This window comes from Monomorium pharaonis, chromosome 10 (assembly GCF_013373865.1).
Source record: "Monomorium pharaonis isolate MP-MQ-018 chromosome 10, ASM1337386v2, whole genome shotgun sequence".
Classification (NCBI taxonomy): Eukaryota; Metazoa; Arthropoda; class Insecta; order Hymenoptera; family Formicidae; genus Monomorium; species Monomorium pharaonis.
In genome coordinates, this window is record NC_050476.1 from 13,860,480 (window position 1) to 13,883,120 (window position 22,641).

At 35.0% G+C, this 22,641-nt stretch overlaps 1 protein-coding gene across 4 annotated transcripts in view; it reads left to right on the plus strand.

Moving 5' to 3' along the window:
• Positions 1–22,641, plus strand: part of LOC105831737 (calexcitin-2) — a 150,640-nt gene that overhangs the window by 104,782 nt on the left and 23,217 nt on the right. For all 4 annotated transcript variants that reach the window (XM_036293347.1, XM_036293349.1, XM_036293348.1 and 1 more), the window contains one exon: positions 1,791–1,905. In XM_036293347.1, coding sequence (XP_036149240.1) covers positions 1,791–1,905 — 115 coding nt within the window. The remainder of the gene's footprint in view (positions 1–1,790; positions 1,906–22,641) is intronic.

Sequence of the window (22,641 nt, forward strand, 5' to 3'; positions counted from 1 at the left end):
TCCACGTCAAACTCACCGTTCTTGAAGCGTTGAAACCACTCTCGGCACGTTCTTTCATTAATAACGGCCTCACCATACGTATTTGAAAGCATTCGATGAGCCTCAACCGCAGATTTCTTCATATTGAAGCAAAAAATTAAAACGCAAATGACGAGAATTTGGCTCATAAACTGACATTTTCAATCGAAAATAACTTTATGATGCAGACACAAATCGACTAATATTTCGATGGCGTTATGCTTACAAATGTCTAAGTTTATTGTAATTGTATAATGTCTACGACCTATTTATTTCGACTACCACTTACCGCTACAACTATTTATTCGAAAACGGCAGAAGCAAAGTTGTATACCTAATAACACATATAAATAATTTATGAAAAAAATGCGTACAAAAATATGTACAAAAATTAACATAAAAAACTTTTACATCTTTTATGCAATTAGGAAAGAAATTATAGAAACATATTTAACCCTTACTGTATACACGGGGTCTAGTGGGCCCCAATAAAATTCAAGTCCAAATTTTCGCTAAGGTATTCAAAACCTTGAATTTATGGCACCATCTATCTTTTACTTAAGGTACCATATATAGCTCGACTTATTGGCGTTGATCATTCGGTGTTGGTTTGCTCTGTACAGGGTTTGAAAAAGCATGATATTGGAGTGTGGGGTGGACCCCATGTGTATTTAACGAATATTTCCGAATAGATTTTCAAATTAAAAAAAATTTTTTTTTAGTGATTCTTATCAAAAATCGTAAGTATTGAAAAAAATTGTGCTAGAATTTTTTGTTTGTACAGTGCAGTAGATTCTCGATAAGTTGCCGCTCCTTTCACATGTACTTTTACACAAACGCGGCTTTTCTAAGCTCCCCTTTTTTTGGACAGAAAAACAAAATATTTATGTACTTTAAGTGAACGATACATATACTATCAACACCGTAGGTATGCCTTGACTGTATCGGAATAAATTAAATTTTTTTATAATTGTATTTTATTTCTACTTTAAGATGTATTTTGTTTTACTGTATTACTATTATATTAAACATAAAAAAATTGTTTATGGCAATAATAATCACGTATATGTATAATTCTTAAATATTAAATTTTTTCCGAAAATTTTGTTCTTTAATTGTCAAAATAAATATCTTTTTTTTAGCGCGAGCTGGTCTAATTTTTTTTTTCAAAATGTAGTATTTTAAGAATATGACTCCGGTGGAATTTTTTTTATATCACAAATATTACATGAGATATGATTTTTTTAAATAAAAAAAGGCATTTTTGCGTTTTTCTTAAGAATTTTTTTTATTATATAAATATTTAAAAAATCTTTTAAAAAATTATTAAACCTTATTTTCTAAAATTTCAAGAATATCCTCAAATTTTTTCGAACCGAAATTTTCAATATAAAGTGCGTGCCAGCTGTTTTAATTGTTGGGGTCCAAGAAACCCCTTGTGTACAGTATTCAATTATTCAGAAGTGTGTGCAGTAAGGGTAAACAAAAATATTTATATGTTGTGAGTATATTTCATTCATTTTTCTCATAAATTGTGTTTTTAAACTAATTATTTTTTCATTTATTCATAAATGACATAATTTTAGCACACAATGTTAAAATTTGATACAAAATATTCAGATGACACAATCACATTAAGTTAAATTAATAATTTGGGAATGTTAAAAATTTAACTCATTAAAACATTTTAACAAATACTAATTTTAATATGAACACAAAATATTTTTTGTGCAACTTGCTAATCAGAAGTTAAAAAATCACGTATTTTTTAGATCAGTCGAGATGAATGGTATTCGATGTGGGAGGAATATGCCAAAGATCCAACACACGCCCTCGAGTGGCAACAAACGTACATGAACTTCATGTTTGATCTTGAAGATTCTTCTGGTAAGTTTCGTAAGCACATGCTTATTTCGATAAATATTATACATTTATATTTGTATGCCAGTTATGTGCCCGTGTGACGATAATTTATTATGCATTCGCGTGGAAATTCCAGAAATACTAATGTAAGCATAATTATGAACTAGAGAGTAACTGGGGAGAAGCATTTATCATTAATTCCGTCCCTTTACAGAGTTTCGCAAATTATAGTAAACTCGGCATATCTCCCTAGACTGCTCCATTCCGTAAATCTCGTTTCACTTCGTCTTTTCAATGAATAACGTTGGCGCAGCAGAGAAAATCCATACGAGTGTAAATTACGTAATTTACACTCCTTTTTAGCTTGAATGCACGCGTAAATCAAGCAAACTATTTTTTTATTTTATTATATTTTCAAAATCATTGTTAAAGTATATCTAACTAAAATGTTCTTAACAAGGTTCTTTAATTGTTTAACATAAGACATAAGAACTTTATCAAATTTTAGTAATTTATAATTAATTTACGGTTATCCCTGAATTTTTTCTTAAAGTTTTTAACTTTTTTTTACTTAAAATATAACTTTCTAGATTAGCATTAAGCTTTATAACAAGAAAAATAATTTAATCATAACAAAACGTGAAAATAAATTTGAAAAATATTTTAGAAAATTAAAAAGAAAAAAAAATTTTTTTTAAATATAGTTTTATCATATCATTTTTATCTGCGAATACAAAATGTTTATGAATTATATAAAAAAGTGACTACGCGTCGCACGTTACTATGGCTGCGTTCTGTTTTACGCATGATGCGCATAATGCATCATTCATCTTTGTTGTTCGTCTGACGTTATACAAAGATGAGCGATGTATTATGCGCATCATGCGTGAAACGGAACGCAGCCCATATTTAAATCAGTATTGTACAGATATCTGTTTTATCGACAAAAAGACAATTTTTGTATCGCAAAATCTTTTTACTTCTTTTACAGATTTGAAAATCCTTCCTTAGAATTAAACATCCGCATTACTACTAGATTATGAAGTTTACTGAAAACATTGTTAAAAAAATATTGTTAATTCGCGGCATTTTTAATTGAGTGTAGTGTCTGGAGCTGTCACGTCGTAACAATATTTACTTGATATAAAAGATCTTTATACTCACAAAATTCGGATTGCTAGACTAGTAGATGACAGGAACGAACAATATGGAAATTTTTAAGTTAGACTTTGATGCCTATTTGGCATGAAACGAAATTGTTCTACGAAAATTTAGATTACATACGCATGTAAAGTCGATAAGTATAGCAGCATGAAAAAATTTTTTTTCGTTCTCAGTATAAACCCCATTTCACAAACTGGTCATTAATACGTACTTTAATTCTGGAAGATTTTCAAATCTATTAAGAAAATACATATAAAATCTTGTTAATAATGTGCATAAATAATTCTACATTATTGATTCCGATCAAGTTTAACCGGCACTCCAGCGTCCTTAATATCTATCAATATTATGGAGGATGATTATCAAAATACTGGCATCCCACTTTGTCTTTGGATAGCTTTTTAAATAAAAGATAAAAATAAAAACAATAATAATTAAAATATGACCGATAAAAATGTCAAATATAAAAATGAGATCGTCTATATCACCTATAGCAAATCTTGATGCCGAATAATTTTTGTGTGATTTTTGTTATCTCTAACTTATATAAACTGCAATTTTTGTCTTAAAACACAGTCCCTACAGCCAGTCCCTGAAGTCAGAATGGATAATTTTACAAATTAAATTGACAACCAATTTAATAGTATTGATGCTCAGAAGCATCTATTATATGAAATCTCCTCTTCCTGAAAAGACAGAAAATACAAACAATAATGTTATTTATAAGTATGCCTCAATAGTTGAATTAGGAAGATGCCCGCAGAGAATAATGAGAGATCATTATTGAGACAAGTTTGAATCTTGATTAAAGTATTATTTTTAGCAATAAATAAATTGTTTATAGTTTTTCAGGGAAGATGCAACAGACATATAACGCGACTATATGTAAAAGTTCGATTAGGTTAGATTCTTAGGTGTTTAATAAATTTTATATCCTCTTTTAAAATAGCCATCCTCTTTTAAAATAGCCATGTAACCCTAAAGTTGGCTGCTAATCGCGATTGTATTGTTGCCGCTTTATTCCGATCATGATTGGCTGTCTCGCTTGACTCGCTTCGTGTGTAAGAGTTGTGGTTTGACAGTTTAGTTGACAGTTTGACAGTTTTGACAGTTCGAGACGGTAGAGACCGAGAGACGGAAAGACAGACAAAAAGAGAAAGGAAGAAAAAAGACGCAAGAAAACTAAGTATTAACATTGTGTAATGATGCAATAGTACACAGTAAAAAATTTTGTGTTTTCTTGTTAAAAAATATCCTGATTAAAAGTTTTATCTCAAAATGTAACATATTTGCTTCCCAGGTAGCAAGGTGACGTTAATACGACGTCAAGGTCGCAGACGTCATGTTACCAAATTAAGACGTAATAGTAACGTCATTTTTTGACCTATTAATTACGTCAGTCATTTATCCATCCTACAACGTATTTCCAACGTCATATTCTTGACTAATTAATAACGTCAGTTAATTGATCATTTTACGACGTATTAATAAGATTTTATTAGTGACTAATTACTGACGTTAACTATAATTCTTTGTAATAATTGACGATTTGACCTCAAATGACAAATTATTGAGGTCTAGTGGACGACACCTTGCTACCTATAACTATCATTATTTAAAGATTGGTTAATAAACAACATTATTAAAATTAATATAATATTTTATATAATTAATACTATCAATATTTTAGAATCATCCCAGGCAGCACATAATATTTATGATAAATATTTATTAATATTTATTAATATTTATTTTTTCAAAATATTATATAAATATTTTACACATATTTTATATATACGAAAAACAAAATCGTTATTCAACATATTAAAATATAAATTAAATATTTTATATAATATTTATGATAAATAAAAGATAAAGATTTGTATAAGTAATATTTTGTAAATATTTATAAATATTTCATAAATATTTTTATAATATTTATGATAAATCTTTATGATTTGTCAAATCTAAGACCACAAAAATATTTATAAAATATTTAGATAAATATTTATAAAATATTTAGATAAATATTTATAAAATATTTAAATAAATATTATAAATATTTTATAAATATTTTATAAATATTGCGTTTTGTCTGAGGTATAATTTAGCTTTATCAAAAGAACAGAGCAAAAACATATTTCTATAAGTTATTCCACATGTTATTTTGCATATGTAAAAATCAGGAAAAAAACTGTAAATTTATATTTATTTATAAAAATATTAGTTAACAACTACAAGTTTCATGTTTTTCGCATCTATTGAACTGATCTATAACAAATATGTATTCATGATCATCAAGTGTTCATGGATCATCACAAAGGGCTAAGTAGCGTACGATCTTCGAAGTCAAGCAACGTCGACGGCGGTTCAGAGTTGGATGGGTGACCGCGGAAGTTAGGCAATTCCAAACGTGACTATGGTGTGGTGGGTCGTGATGCTTGTTGAGAAACAACGTAGATTTTTTTTTACATTATAATTATGTTATTTCAATATTTTCATAATGCAAGTACTGCATATATAGGACATGTACCCGAAATATTTTCTAAAACGTCAAAATAACGGCTTTTACTACCTGGGATAGTCATAAAAATGACGTTAAAATGTCGTCTTTATTAAATGTAACCTAAAAACCTATGTTTTTTCATAAAAATAACAATAAAATACCGTCAAATGTACGATACTAGCTTCTTGAAAATGACGTCAATAATATGAAAATAATGACGTATTTTTGACGTCAATATATGACGTTGTTAAGATGAGACAAATGTACGTCAGTTTTACGACATTTAGACGTCATTTTATCTCGACATTATGACGTCTGGTTCGTCATAAAATGACCAAAAAATGCCGTCAATTAGACGTCACCTTGCTACCTGGGTTGTTACTTTACATATTGCTATTATGTTAATTCAAGTAAAGTGTTAAATTACTAGAATAACTGAAAAATGTATAAAAGTAACACAATGTGCACGTACTTTTAATTTCACACAATAAATATGTTTTTTATTATTAGTGATAGGATTTATCTGTTAAAATTGACAGAAAAAATGTTAAATTTACTCTATAATTGAGTTTTAACAAGAACCATTTCATTTTTGAGGACTTTACTATTTACTCCGAGATGGCGCATTTCTCATGAAAAAGATTCACCTACTAGGTAAATAAAAGGGGCTCGCCAAGAACAGAAAACCAAGTACGATTGCATTCACATATTATAATATTGGACTGATTCCAATATTATAATATACACACAAATTTTTATCGATGATCATGGAACAATCTATATGTGCAATTGTAAAAAATTTTTTTAGCATTTCTAGAATAATTATTATTTAACATATATAATATGTTAAATTAATATACATATAACGTGTTAAAATATTATAATCATGTTAAAATAACATATATAATATGTTATTGTTACACGTTATATATGTTACATTAACATTATTATAAGTAAATATGTATTATTATAAATATATATGTTAAGATAACATGTTACATATGTTACTTTGACATAATTTTCTCATTAAAGGGTATAGCGGAATAAGCAGGTGAAATCTGCCTCCTAATCGAGCTCAAATTGATATCATTAGTTGGCACCCTTAAGATGTAAAACTTCCCCAAAAATTAGCTACAAAATTGCATTTTTGGGGGAGTTATGGAGGGGGAAAAAAAAATAAAGAAAGTGGTTTCTTTCGAAAATGGTTAGACCAATTTTAATTAAAAAAATATATGTTGTAAACATCGTTTAGACAAGTTTAAGAAAATTTTAAGTAATTTTTGTGATAAAAAAAACCCCAATAAAAAAATTTTTGAATTTTTTATGAATTTTTTGGAGAGTGATAGTTCTGAGATACCATTTATATTTTTACAAAAACATCTGTAGATTTTTTTCTTTAACACGTTTTTTTTTTTCAAATCAATCGGAGTGGTGGAGCATGGTTAAAAATAATAATTCACACCGCGCCGTTGTGCCGCGCCGCGCCGGCTGGGCGACCGCGCCGCGGCGCACGGCGATTGTTGTCATGTTGAACTTACATACTAGTTGCAGTGTTGCAATGTTTAGTTGCAAAGAAAAATTATGATATAATAATATAAAATATATGTTACGTCCAGCGGACTTAACGTTTTTCCCTATCGCTGGCCCTTCTAAGAAAAAAATAGCTAAATAAGAGAAATTATATTCTAACGGTTGATAATAGTAAGAATGTTTGCATAGGATCGCTCTATTGTCACAAGTTTGTAAGATATAGCGATAATTAAAAATTTTATTTTTAAAGAACAACAAATACATAAATCAAAAGTACAGCCATCAAACGAGGACTTTAGTTTCCATCCATAAATAATTTCTAAAAACAACCGTCAGATATGATTCAATTCTTTCTAAAGTATAAAGGAATGTTGAATTTAGAATAAAAAATATCGTAACAGTTATCTTTATTACCGGACCGTGCTCAACAATGCCTTAGATCGGTACCTAAGTAAAGACAGAAAAAAAGGGGAAATATCGAAACTTGAAAAGGAAAATATTTGAAATATATCAGACAAAGGATTTTCGGAACTATAAAATTTATTACTCAAGCAAAAACGCGGTTTGGGTTGAAATAACAACCAAAGGCGCAACTCTCTACAAATAATTTACAGACAAATATAAATTCCTTTTTTTTCTGTCGCCTGTCCCTTAGATAAGAAAATGAAAATTGTAAACCTCCCACCTCTATACTCAAAAGTAATTCGGGCGGAGACCAGGAAAGATGAGCCAACGATTGGTCATATAAACAATGAGTAACCCAAATAAATTTTCCAATAGACAAGCTCCAAATTTGGTGGGTTTGGAAGGGCCTATCAATCCAAAAACGAGACCGCCTACACCCCAATCCTTCCCTTCGAAAAATCTTCTATAAAACCGCGATCCAAGGGATCGCGACCACCAGATTCACGAAGTTCTACGTGCTCTCGAGATCCTAGAACCAGTGTCCGCTACATTTCCGATCAAGTTACGATCTTGCGTATTAAAGTCAATGCCGAACATTACGATCTTACATATTAAAGATCCAGTGCCGAAGATTTTTATGCTGAACATTCAGTGAAGAAAGTGCACCTGGGTACCTCCCGTGGCTTATCACTCTCCGGTCCCACCAGCCTTGAGCCTGACTTGTTGCGGCCAGCAGAGAACCGTCCGCTAATCCTGAGGCCAAGAATTCAGATCACCCGCAGCCAGTAAAACCGTCTCAACAAGTAGTAAGTCTGAATAAGTTAACCTTCTACCTCTAAATTCCCATTGTTTAAACTCTAATTTAAATTGTAGTGGTTAATCAATCCACCTACAAAATCAATCGATCAAACAAAAGACGGAATCGTCGGAAAAGAACCAGGCGGGCACAACTTCTTTTAGACTCACCGCGACTTAACGCACACCTACACAAATCTGAGGCTCCCGTGAGCGAATCTCAGACACACGCACATCTACACAAAGCTGAGGCTCCCGTGTGCGAATCTCAGACACACGCACACTTACACACATCTGAGACTTCCGTGTGCGAATCTCAGACACACGCACACCTACACACATCTGAGGCTTCCGTGTGCGAATCTCAGACACACGCACATCTACACACATCTGAGGCTCCCGTGTGCGAATCTCAGACACACGCACACCTACACACATCTGAGGCTCCCGTGTGCAAATCTCAGCCACACGCACACTTACGCAAATCTGAGGCTCCCGTGTGCGAATCTCAGACACACGTATACCAACACAAACCAGTATGTGTATCTCAAGCTCGCTCTCTCTCCCCTCATCCTTTTCCATCATACTCTCCAATTAGTTCCCCAGAACCCGAAAATATTTCATCTCCACCTTCTCCTGTACCATCAATAGAAATAATAGACGAATTAGATCGAGTTTCACCCCGGTCGCGTTATTATCACTATGACCGTACTCAGAGTTCATTGATAGAACTTTTAGAGCAATTTCCATTAAAAAGGCCCCTCACTGCAACATTACCGCGATTTTGCAATTAACCCGGATGCAATAGATTCAGAAATTCTACTAGATATCCTTCCCGCACTCGCTCCCTCAGATCCAATCCTTGTTTTCACCCCTCATTACTATGATCCTTTTACCGTTCCCACAGATTTTTTTTATAACTTCTTTCCTTCATCCACCGTTATTATAGAAGAGCTTGTATAACGAACCATAATAGATTATTTTAAAAACATGACAAAAATAATCATCTTTTCCCTTTCTCTTCGAATCACTTTTGGAATAATTTTTAATTAATCAAACCGTAACTTTATTATAAAAAAAAAAATATATATATATACAGGGTGTTCCAGATTAACCGGAAGAGCCGGCATGTACGTATTCCTCATGAAAAACTGAGTCAAAAATGTCAGTAGCAAAATCTTGAGGGATCATTAGTTTTCAAATGGTAAGCCTTTGAAACCTTCCAACCACAGGCCGTGAAGCTCGCGCTGTCAGGCGCGACGCAACTAAGCGGCCGGCTAGTCGCTTTGACGAGTATCGCTAAACGGTACCGAACGAATATAAATCTGTGAAATCTCTATTAATATTTGTTGCTGTATTCTTAAATCGAGTCCAATTTAATTGACAAAAAATAATATCAATTGTAAATTCGATAAAACGCCATTTATATCAATAAAAATTATGTGTTTCTGAAATACGTTTTATGTATAAATAAATTAATAAATAAAATCAATATTAATTAAATTATTTAATTAAATAATATTAAAAACATCAGTCGACAACATTTCCAAAACTTTTTTTCAAAAAGTTCTGTCACAAACAGTATTAAAAAACATTTACATTTGAAATTCGCATTTGATGTAAATAAATATTTCATATTTAGGAAATGAAATGAACGAAATTCCGAATTATGATATAAGAGGAAAAGGAAGTAATACTGTGAAGGCATCGACGTAAGTAAATAATAAGTATTATTATTACAAATTACATTTTGAATAATATTTTAGAAAAATATTAAACTTTTAAACTTTTTAAACTTTTAATTGATGAGGCGCTTGCAACCATTACGCCTGAAATGATACAACGATCGAGAGAAAATTTGATTAGACGTGCTCAGCTTTGTATTGAAATGGATGGTGGCCATTTCGAACACCTACTCTAAAAGTTTCTAAAATATTATTCAAAATGTAATTTGTAATAATAATACTTATTATTTACTTACGTCGATGCCTTCACAGTATTACTTCCTTTTCCTCTTATATCATAATTCGGAATTTCGTTCATTTCATTTCCTAAATATGAAATATTTATTTACATCAAATGCGAATTTCAAATGTAAATGTTTTTTAATACTGTTTGTGACAGAACTTTTTGAAAAAAAAGTTTTGGAAATGTTGTCGACTGATGTTTTTAATATTATTTGATTAAATAATTTAATTAATATTGATTTTATTTATTAATTTATTTATACATAAAACGTATTTCAGAAACACATAATTTTTATTGATATAAATAGCGTTTTATCGAATTTACAATTGATATTACTTTTTGTCAATTAAATTGGACTCGATTTAAGAATATAGCAACAAATATTAATAGAGATTTCACAGATTTATACTCGTTCGGTACCGTTTAGCGATACTCGTCAAAGCGACTAGCCGGCCGCTTAGTTGCGCCGCGCCTGACAGCGCGAGCTTCACGGCCTGTGGTTGGAAGGTTTCAAAGGCTTACCATTTGAAAACTAATGATCCCTCAAGATTTTGCTACTGACATTTTCGACTCAGTTTTTCATGAGGAATACGTACATGCCGGCTCCTCCGGTTAATCTGGAACACCCTGTATATATACATACATGTATACACTTATTTTTAAAAGCCCATTGTTATTCAAACCAAACCCATGTCAAAGATACATAAAAATTGTTTTTTAAAATTATAACGACTTCAGCTTTGTAAATATAATGTTAGAATAAATGTTTGTTAGATTTAAGTAATTCATTTGTGCATTTAATTTCAACGACCTCCCCTCATTTCGAACAAGAATAGCACCAGGTCCGATCCCGAGTTAAAGCGATTCAATTCGTTGACTCGAAACTTGGACCGACGGACGTACGACTTAAAACGGGTTATAGCGGGCCCTATCGACACGTTGACCTACATTTTCAAGTCACAAACAGTGCGTTCGACCCGAGGCACCTACCCTACCTCTCTTGCGTGCCTTCGGGAATGGTAAGTGTCGTTACGTCCTTCCCTCCCTTACCCATTTTTCCTGGAATATCCTTCCCTCTGAATAAAAGAGTTAAATCCCACAAGGCTGGACGTAACATATAATAACACATATAATATTTCCAGGACGTCTGCAGTTAGCCCATAAAACTTATCGTTTTGGCAGTTTATCACGAGAAGATTGCAGTACGTTTTTAAATTCTATATGTTCGGGGTGCTTCTTTAAAGTGAGTCCCCTCGCCTCTCACATTATGTATCATCAGGGTGCTTTTTTAATGTGAGTCCACTCGCTAAAAAAATGTGAGAAGCGAAGGGAATCACATTAAAAAAGCACCCTGAACATATGACATTTAAAAACGTACTGCAACCTTCTCGTGATAAACTGCCGAAACAATAAGTTTTATAGGCTAACTACAGACGTCCTGGAAATATTATGTGTTATTATATTTTATATTATTATATCGTAATTTTTCTTGGCAACTAAACATTGCAACACTGCAACTAGTATGTAAGTTCAACATGACAACAATCGCCATGCGCCGCGGCGCGGCACAACGGCGCGGTGTGAATTATTATTTTTAACCATGTTTCACCACTCCGATTGATTTGAAAAAAATACGTGTTAAAGAAGAAAATCTAGAGATGTTTTTGTGAAAATATAAAAGTGGTATCTCAGAACTATCACCCCAAAAAAATTTATAAAAAATTCAAAAATTTTTTTATCAGGTTTTTTTATTACAAAAATTACTTAAAATTTTCTTAAACTTGTCTAAAAGATGTTTACAACATATATTTTTTTTTATTAAAATCGGTCCAACTATTTTCGAAAAAAACCACTTTCTTTATTTTTCTTTCCCCCTCTATAATTCCCCCAAAAATGCAATTTTGTAGCTAATTTTGGGGGAAGTTTTACATCTCAAGAGTGCCAACTAATGGTATCAATTTGAGCTCGATTAGTGCGGGGGCAGATTTCACCTGCTTATTCCGCTATGCCCTTGTTACATAAAAATTATGAAATTTACATTTATTTTTATGTTAAAATATAACATAATATTTATGTTGCTATTTAACATATGCTTAATATGTTAAATTAACAGAGAAATTTCTGTGGACCGTTTTGGACATGCGATATCTGTTAAATTTAACACAAATTTTTTTATTGCGTATGTAGCCGATAAAAAATTTTTCATGTAAAAGTATATAAAAATCTATAAACTTATGTATCAAAAATGTTCATACAAAATTTTATATTGTATATTTTTATATAATTTTACATAATTTCATATAATTTTATATATTTAGATATAGTTCTATAACTTTATACATGCTCGCATATGAAAAATTGTTTACAGGGAAAAAATTATTTATTTACAATTATATATAATTATATATAATTATATTTAATTACATATATATGATTATATACGTGCAATTTTTTCCCGATAAAAAATTTTTCATATTAAACCACGTATAAATCTATAGAATTATACTAAAATTATATAAAATTATATAAAAGTATTTAAAATTACATAAAAATATACAATATAAAATTTTGCATGGACATTTTTGAAAAATTCTATAGATTTTTTTATATACTTTTACATAAAAAATTTTCTATCGGGTAAGTATGCAAGTATGTTATATATACGTACATGATCCTAAACAGGGAGAAGAGAGATAGAGAAAGGAGCAGAAATAGAAGACGAAAGAGAGGAAAAATTAGAAATATTTTAAGAGAAACTACGACAAAGAGTAAAATAAAATAAAATATAAAAGAGAAAAACAAAATTCTTTTAAAGGTAACAAAGAATAAATAACAATGAGAAAGAAAAAGAGAGAGAGAAAGAGAAAGAGAGAGAGAGAGAGAGAGAAAAGGAAATAACATTGGGTAATTTTTATGTATGTGTACATGTATATACATATATATATATACACATAGTATTTTTTCATAAAGATTAATTTAAAATAATATACAAAATATATAATATGCTAAGCAACAAAATTAACGCAACAAAAATTTATACCAAAATTTCACTCAATTTCAAATAATCGGAATGTCGTGAAAACTTATAATATTGGAATCATTTTTTTATTTTAAAGCTTAATTTGATTTCTCTGAGCTAAATTTGAAATCTCTACTTTAAAAAGCATTTGTCAAATTTGAATCCTCTTCTTTTCCCTTATCCGCATCTCTTCAAAAGTAAGAACATGGTTTTAAAAATTTTGCACAATTTGATGCGCTACACGGGGTGCAATGAATTTTTCTCGTAAACTTTATAAGAATTATCGTAAATTATTAACTTTTTTCTACAAATTGAAAAAAAATTGAAGCCTGTACGATTTTTTTTTTGGCGGGGTTATGACGTATCAAAATTACCTGTGCATTTTTTGTCTGTTTATGTCTGCTACCGCCAGCATTAGCATTACCCGATGCACACCACAAAAAGGTTGCTGGTCAGACTTTACGCATTGTGTATGCGTGCGTGCGTGCGTGCGTGCGTGCGTGCGTGTGTGTGTGCGCGTGTAAGTGTGCGTGCGTGCGTGCGTACTTGCAGAAAAATCATTATAACCAAATTAAAAGTTATGTATTTTTAATTCTACGTTAGTTCCTATATTTAAATTTTCTGAGATTGAAGGTATATTTGAAGAAGTATTTCCTTTTTCTTCTATCTGAATATCTTTATTTTGTTCTTTATTTTGACAATTAAATTTTTTATTTACAGATATCACATTAATGTTATTAAGAACATTATATATTTCTTGCTTAATTTAATATAAAACATCTAATCGTTGGATTTAATAGATGGAGGGAGAGAAGAATGTGGACAGAAGATAGAAAGACCCAATGTATGAAAATTGAAAAAATAAATTTTGACAAAGAAGAAGTTAATGATATAATGGAGAAGGGATTACAAAAAAATAAACAGCGCAATCACAAAAATGAAAATTTTAATTAAAAAGTGCAAAATAGGATACAGTAGATGATGGGACAAAGATATTGTATAAATAAAAAAGTAGAAGCAAGAAAAACGTCAAAAAGATAAAAAAAAACTAGAAAATAAAAAAAATATTTATAAAGAAAGAGGAATATAAAAATGTCTGTGAAAAGAAGAAAATAATACTACAAGGAAAAATAGAAAAAAAGATTATATGAATAGAAGAGAAAAGTCAAGCATGAGCTTATATTAATAAAGAAAGAAAGAAGAAAATAGAAATTACAACAGAAAAAAATATAGAAGAATGGAAAAAATATTTTAAGGATCTATTGAATGGAGGAGACACGTGTAAAGCGAAAGGAAGAGCAAGAAGTGGAACCGGAAGATAACCAAATAAACAAAGCCGAAATAAAGAAGCAAATCGACGGGTTAAAGAAAAGTAAAGCAGCAAGAGAAGATAAAATTAAAAATAAAGCTCGAGATATACGGAAATCCAAAGTTCATCAAAAGATTAGCAGAAATAATTAACAAAATATGACGTGGAGACAGACTACCAGAGCGATGGAAAGAAAGAGTGATAGCGCCAAAAAAGGGAGATAGGGACAATATCAAAAGCTACAGAGGAATAAAACGTACCATATTGTATTGTAAGAGGCGTGACGATAGAAGCGCGGGTGTGTCGCAAGGTAGCGCGCCCTGCGAGCGGCCGTCTCAATTCGGAAATGTTTTTTTTGTTTTTCGGCAAGCAAGACGAGTCAGTCAGTCAGAATCTGATCGCGTTGCGAAGCGGCAGCGTGTCCTTACGCTCCTTATTTTTTTAGTTATCTAAGTTTCTCTATGTACACATGGTCGGTAAAATATATTTGTTATCGATTCAATTACGTTCTGGAATCATCCTTTGTGTCTACGAGCCGCGCGTGTGTTCCTGACATTAACATTACTTAAATTGAGACACGTATAATTGTGAGTCCGGATTCGGCCATCCTCTCACAGTTTAATCTCAGAAGTGGAATTCAGATCCGGAATCTGGATTCGCACACGAGTAAGATTTTACGAGTGCTTCACGTTGTGGATTGCTCAAGAAGAGACCACGTGTTGCTGAAATATTGCGCAAAATATTCCTGCCCATGATGCAGGAAAGGATCGCGGAAGTCTCTTCAACTGTTATGGAGAATACTGAAGATCCCTCGCTAGTTATGGAAGCGGGCGTGACTTCCGGTCCAAAGGTAACGAATCATCAGGCCTGGCAAGCTCTTACAGAGGCGTAAGTTCGAAGAAAGAAGGTGGAAAACCGGCGAGACATACCGAGCTTATCATCATGACAAGATTATTCTTGGAAATCGGTTGTCTCTTGAAGAAGACGAGCTCATTGAATATATAATAGATGGTATCCCGGATGTACAACTACGGGATCAAGCCCGAATGCATCGATTCTCTTCACTCGATTGTTTGAGGCTTTTGAAAACATCACATTACAAGCTGACGGTAAGAAGAATACTTTCCCCGCTGAAAACGAAGTTCGGAACTGATCGCAAGGAGCCATCGAATACCCAGGTGGTGAAATGTTGTAATTGCAATCAGAAAGGACATTACTCTGGTTCGTGCCCCAAACCAAAGCGGGAGAGGCTCTTGCTTCCACTTCGGAAAAATAGATCATAATTCAAAGATTGTCCCACGGCAAAGAAGGAATCGAAGCAGGGAAGCAGCAAAGAAAGTAGCAATACGGATAGCACGAGTAATACGACGGCGCTTGTGGAGGCACCAGTAGGATGCCAAGACGTCAAGATCGCCCCTGTCTGCGAGGAAATCTTGGATCGATAGCCGCAAAAAACCATTGATCGAGCCCTCCAGAGAGTATTGTATGTTGCTAGCAACAGAATCCGACTATCAGTATTATTTGGAGGCATTAGTGGATTCCGGTAGCGCGATAAACATTATGAGCAAAAGCGCGTATTCAAATTTTTTTAATGACAAAAAGTTAATTCAAAATAAATTTAATACTAATTACGGAGATATAAATAAATCCTCTTTATGTATTCTCGGGATAATTACGCCTAAAGTTCGGTTGCATTTAATACCTGATCATACATTTTCTTTAAAATTCGCCGTTGTTCCAGATTCAACCATGACATACGATGGTCTGTTATGTTACGTCCGGCCGATTTTTCGCGCCGGTCACGATTTAGGCAAGGATCGCGCCTTGCAATGACGCGTTGCCACGGTAATCGAACGCCGGCGGATTTACGCGCTCTCGGTGCCGGGCCCGAGCAATCACGCACTGCGAGCATGCAGCCCGCTCTAGCGGCGTGCATGCGTTAATTAAAAACGCTGATTTCTAATGAACCGCATTAGATATTGTGAAAACTCAAAAAAGGGAGTAATTCTCCCCCTAGCCGGTTCCCCCTGAGGCGCCTCAACTCCGTTATTAACAGTAATCGCGCAAATAGAATAATTAATCCAATTCGTTAATTACTCCTTGGATAGGAAGCAAACTTATGCTCCCGCCAGCACCGATGCGTTAACACTCGCGCGGGACCATTTGGGGTATACCTACGCCCTTAATTAATTGATTAACTAAGAAAACGAGTTCCGAACACGAGAAGGAGCACGCTGTACCTCTATGGTATAAAAATCTCCTATCCTCAACTCCGTTAATAAAAACTCAAGTGCGGAATGCGGCCAATTAAAAGAAGTGGGCTATAGCTGCGCGCCCTGTAATTAGAAAATACAAATAAGAGGAAGGCAAATTTTCATCTAGTGACCATAAGATCAAACGGAATAATCACTTAATTATCAAATTAAGTGACAGGAGCTAGATGATTTATTGTTCCTCTTTCCGCGTTCTTCACCCCCGAACGCCCTCGGTTGTGGATATACAAGCCGCGATTTTCGGGCGAAAATGGAGATTTTGCCTCCTTGTTTTGCGCCGAAAGGACATTAGACGTACTCCGAACCTTGCTATCCGACATAGAACATTTTCAATAAATTCGGGTACGAACTTAGAAATTAACCGCGACGCAGAACTTGGAAAGTTCTCGTGGATTCAAAACTCTTCTTATATTCAAGGTGGCAACTTCTCCCTCGCTCTATTAATTGTTATCTCCTTTTAGTTATATAATCGGAGTGCGACATCAGCGAGCGTGTGTGCGTGCGTTATCTATCACCGCGAGCGAACACAAGTGTGAAGGTGCAAGTTCTCGTATTACTTAAAATTTTTATTTTAATTAAAATTAGTATAACTAAGACAGAGACTCCCTTTTTATTTTTATTTTCCTCTTTTTCGACGCGTTGTTGAAACGTGTGTGCGTGAGTTATAATCGGTGATGCTTTGACCCCCCTTCTTTTTATATTTTATATACAATTTTTCTTCTCTCTTCTTCTCTCCATTCATAGACGGTGAGAGTAGTGAAACATAGCCCAGAACTGCAGTTCCTTAGGGAGCGTAGCGGCCCTCGTCACTCGCTGAGTGAGCGCGTTTCAGCGTTCGCTCATGCGGGAGCATCATGCGCCTTGTTTCTCCCTCTCTCTCTGTCACAGTCTCCTATCCTATCGAGGACGACTAGCCAACAGTGCGGGAAGGTGCGCGCTGAAAAGCGTACATCCTTCCCCGTCAATCGCCTCTGCGAAGTCGTAAGACTTTAGCGTAGGCGCGGGGCTACCGGCGCGCTATATGCGTTCCGACATCTCTGACAGCACCGGAGCGGACACCGAAGACGGTACCGCTATTAAACCAGGCGCCTCCACTCAAGCTTATGGTGTGAGGTATACGTCCCTCGATCCTTTCTATCCACGCCGTTAGGCGATCCAGCGGCCTCCGCATAATAACGAAAATCGCGCGAAGCACGACCGGACGCATCGCTCGCCAATTTAAGAATAGTAATTTCCCACTTTGGGCATTAGCAATATCAACTTATAATTTAAAATTACAAAAGAACTAAAGAAATGGCATTTCCAGCATCTAGACGAGAAGCTCGATTAATAAAAATATGCTTGATTCAAGTCCGCATAACCATGCTGCACATCGTAACACTCTCTCTGTTTCCGCTCGGCAGAGGAGAGTAACATTATGAAATAATAATAACAAAATTTTGCAATCCTGACCCCGCCAAATGTAACAGTTAAGTCGTGAATTCATTAACACGCCTGATTTGACAGTTACGTTTAACTGATCTCTACAGATAACCTATAATAAGCCGACGAGCAATATACTGAGCATAGAAACTATCAAGCATGTGAGACCATTAGATATTGTTTCCGATAATTTAGACGCGTCATTACCTTATGAAACTAAGAATGAATTACTGAGTGTACTAAATACTTATATCCCATAGGACACGCAAAAGACACGTAAGAATGTAAACTTGATTTTATAACTTATTGTAATGTCGTCGTCTACATTGAATATTGTTAATTTATTGTACAGATTTCCGGGACTCATTTTCGCCAGTCTCTAGCTAAAGAGCTAGAGACTCGCGAAAGTGACAAGAACTCCGGAATGAAGTTGTATACAGAAAGCGTAATGGCGGAATTTTTTCTATGTTCCTGATTCAATGACACAAGACGTTATACGAATATGTTACGACCAAGTCGGTCACGTAGGGCCCGAGAAAATCGATTTAATCAGTAAAACTTATTGGTTTCCCGGAATGTGTGCTCGTATAAAAGACTATATTTCAAACTGTATTAAGCGTTTAACATATTCAGTGCCAACAGGAAAAGTCGAGGGTAAGATTTATATTTACGAGAAAGGCAGCAGGCCTTTTAAAATTGCAAACAACATTGCATATTGATCATTATGGCCCTCTCAAAAAAGCGGGACACGGATTTAAATACATTTTTATTGTAATCGATGCTTTTACGAAATATACAGTAATCTATCCGGTCAAGTCAACAGTAACGAAGGAAGTAATCGCCTGTCTCAAAAAATATTTTTATCATTTCGGCGTATGTCGACGAATCGTCTCCGATCGAAATAGCTCTCTAGTCTATGATGAATTTGTCCATTATTTAAACCAATTAAACATTGACCACATTAAAGTAGCAACTGCCACTCCTCGAAGCAACGGATAAGTAGAGAGGATTAACCGGTTCCTACGATCTATTTTGTCTAAGTTATCATTCGAAGGAGAATGGACCGATTTTATAGCTAAAAGTCAATTCTCTTTAAACAATACACTGCATAAAACGATAGGCACAACGCCTAGTTTAATATTATTTGGTAGCGAGCAATATGGCTTTACAGATGACAGCCTTAAAAAATATTTCCACGCAATTCAGGATTCAGATGTAAACCGTAACGATCTCCGAGAAAATGCTATTGTAAAAACGCGGGCGATGCAAGAATAAAATAAGCAAATTTATGATAAGAGACATAAGGAACCTGATGTGTATAAAACTGGCAATTTCGTAATGATTAAGAATGTTATAACAACACCCGGTGTTAATCAAAAACTAGCTCCTAAGTACAAGGGACTCTACGTTGTAGATTCGGTCCTAGATCGCGATAGGTACGTAATCAAAGATAAACTATAAATATTAGCCTTTTGTATTAAATTATTGGCTGCTGTGCGCCGATACGAGGCTGCTGTGCGCCTGCAAAAAACAATTGTCAGGAAGCATATTGGCAAGAAATAAAGGAGATAATATTGAGCTGGCAAATAAGTTTTAATACAAATAAATATTTTACTACAAAAACTTGGCGCTGCTAAACCGAATAATTTGCTTTAATACAAAATCATTTTCTTACAATCTAACTTACATACTAAAATAATACATAAAACACACGCACTCGAGAGAGAGAGAGAGAGAGAGAGAGAGAGAGAGAGAGAGAGAGAGATTGATTGATTGATTGATTGATTGCCTTTATGATGCCCGAGCAATGGCTGTAGAGCAAAAAAGAATAAGCAGAAACATGGATTTGATAGTTGATAACAGTAATAAAGGTTACAATAAACTTATAATCTAGCTTAACGATAGAACAAGAATAGTAGCTAACTACGAGCGGATACATAAAACAGTCGCAAGTGTCATAAAGAGTACGCAAGCAAAAAGGTTAACAGATTCAAGACAAAAGGAACGCTAATATAATACTGTATACAACAATCTAACACGACTAATAGTGCGTGATCAAGCAGCGTACAAGTAGAAATTATAAAATATGATAAGCATAAATATAATATAAATTAGGATGAGCACAGACGTGGCAAGGTGACGAAATGAGCCGACTTAGCAAAAGTGGGAACGCAATAAAGCAATTACTATTACATGACTTAAATTAATCAGTAAGTGTAGAACTTAAAACGCAGGCAACATACACAGTAGAGCAGTCACGAGTGCACGCAGAATAAGTATAAGTGGGTAAAGCGAGAAAAGAGAACTTGAAGCAATGAAGTACTAATGAGACTAATGTAAACCATTCAATGGCTGACTAATAAAGTAAGGTCAAATCTAACTTAAAAGCGAAATTAATTAGCAAGCCATTACAAGTATAAGCAAAGTAAGCACGAAGTGACAGCTAAAGCAAGCAAGAAGCGATCAAAAACGAATGAAGAAGATCTTAGAAGGTAGCCAAGGAGTGTGCCGTAGTGACATGATCAGGAAGGGAATGCCAGATAGAACGGAAGGAGCAAGTCATACTAACCTATCAAGGTCAGCCACCGAGTTCACTCGAATGACAGGCTCGCCATCCAAGCGCCTAACGTTAACACAACCCCCACCGACCCAGACATATCGATATGATCTCTCCTTAACAGCCCGCTTAGCTTGCTTCAGCAATTCATAAATATCTTTGGGAAGCAGCTCATTCACATAAATATTTGCGCCAGAATCATTCTCACATACATCACTCTGCATTAGTACACGGCACGCACGCTTCTTTGAGATGACAACATCTCGAACGGCGGCAGAGGCCAGGGTGACAAAAAGTGAGATGGAGGCAGAGACCGGCGAAGGATGACTCTGAGACTCTCCACGACGCGACTCACGAGCGACGGACCTAACATCCAAAATATGACACGACAACTCAGGGATGTCAAGCTTCGTGAACACATTGCGCACAAGAGCCATGGAGATAATAGACATTACGGATGGGACATCCGATATGATTAGCACATTGTTAGTTTGACTGTGCAAAGCTGGTCCAGACGATTCCCGAAATTTTCTCATGTCGCCGACATCACGCGCAAGTGCAGCACAACTCTGCTCTAACGAAAAAATACGCTGACTGTTTCTCTCCACATTACCAGCAATGACATTCAGTTGGTTGAGCTTGGTATTAAGCTCCTGGTTAGTGCGTTTTTGTTCCTCAATAAAAGCTGAGAATTTGGCATCAGACACCCTATGTTGTTCTACTAATTTCTGCAGAAGTTCATTGGTTGAAACCTTAACGCCCGCCAGTGGTTGCGGTTGCGACAGTGACGAAGAACTAGCGTTCGCGTGAGTGGTCATATTTCCAAAATTAAATGGTTGCAACGCGTCAGTTACCTCTGGCGTTAAAGGCGTGCTTAACGAAGCCGACAACGATTTGCAGCACTCATCGGCATACCTGGTGACGGAGTAGGACTTTACACAACCCGGGTGAAACACTCTCCCGCACTCACACCCAACCGATGCAGTAGCAATCGGTTTATTACACCGAGCACACACGGGCTTCATAAGGATACTAACGCACTAATTAACTAGCTACTATAATTATATACACAATTCAATCGCACAAAATGCACGAAATCGGTTGCACAGTCTATATCTATTAAAACTTCATAATACTCGTTGAGGGCCAACTCGAACACACGGTAGATGCGGAGATCACGCAAAGCACACGCCGCAGGTGCGGTGGGGGCAGCGAGACGAAGCACAGAGATAAGCGGCCGGCGGAAGCAGCGCATGCGCAGGAGAGACGGCAATGGAGATGGCACGACAGAAAGAATAATCCAGAAGTCCACGCGTCCAAACCAGAAAACGGCCAAAAACACCAATTAAAGGCTAAGTGGACACCCGCCAAGAATGGAAAGTGTCAAAAAGATAGGCCTTTGACCGTGAGATTGCAGAAAGAAAGCCCCGAAGGGCAGCAACCAGCAGTAACAAGCACAGAAAAACGGAGCAAGAAAAGCACGTCTACACGCAGTACTCACCCAGAGAGAGAGAGAGAGAGAGAGAGAGAGAGAGAGAGAGAGAGAGGAGAGAGAGAGAGGAGAGGGAGAGGAGAGGGAGAGGGAGAGGGAGAGGGAGACGGAGAGGAGAGGGAGAGGGAGAGAGGGAGAGGTGGATGAGGAGAGGAGGGAGAGGGAGAGGGAGAGGGATGACGGGAGAGGAGAGGGAGAGAGGAGAGGGAGAGGGAGAGGGAGAGGAGAGGAGCGGAGAGGGAGAGGGAGAGGGAGGAGGGAGCAGGGAGAGGGAGAGGGAGAGGGAGAGGGAGAGGGAGAGGGAGAGTGGAGACTGGAGA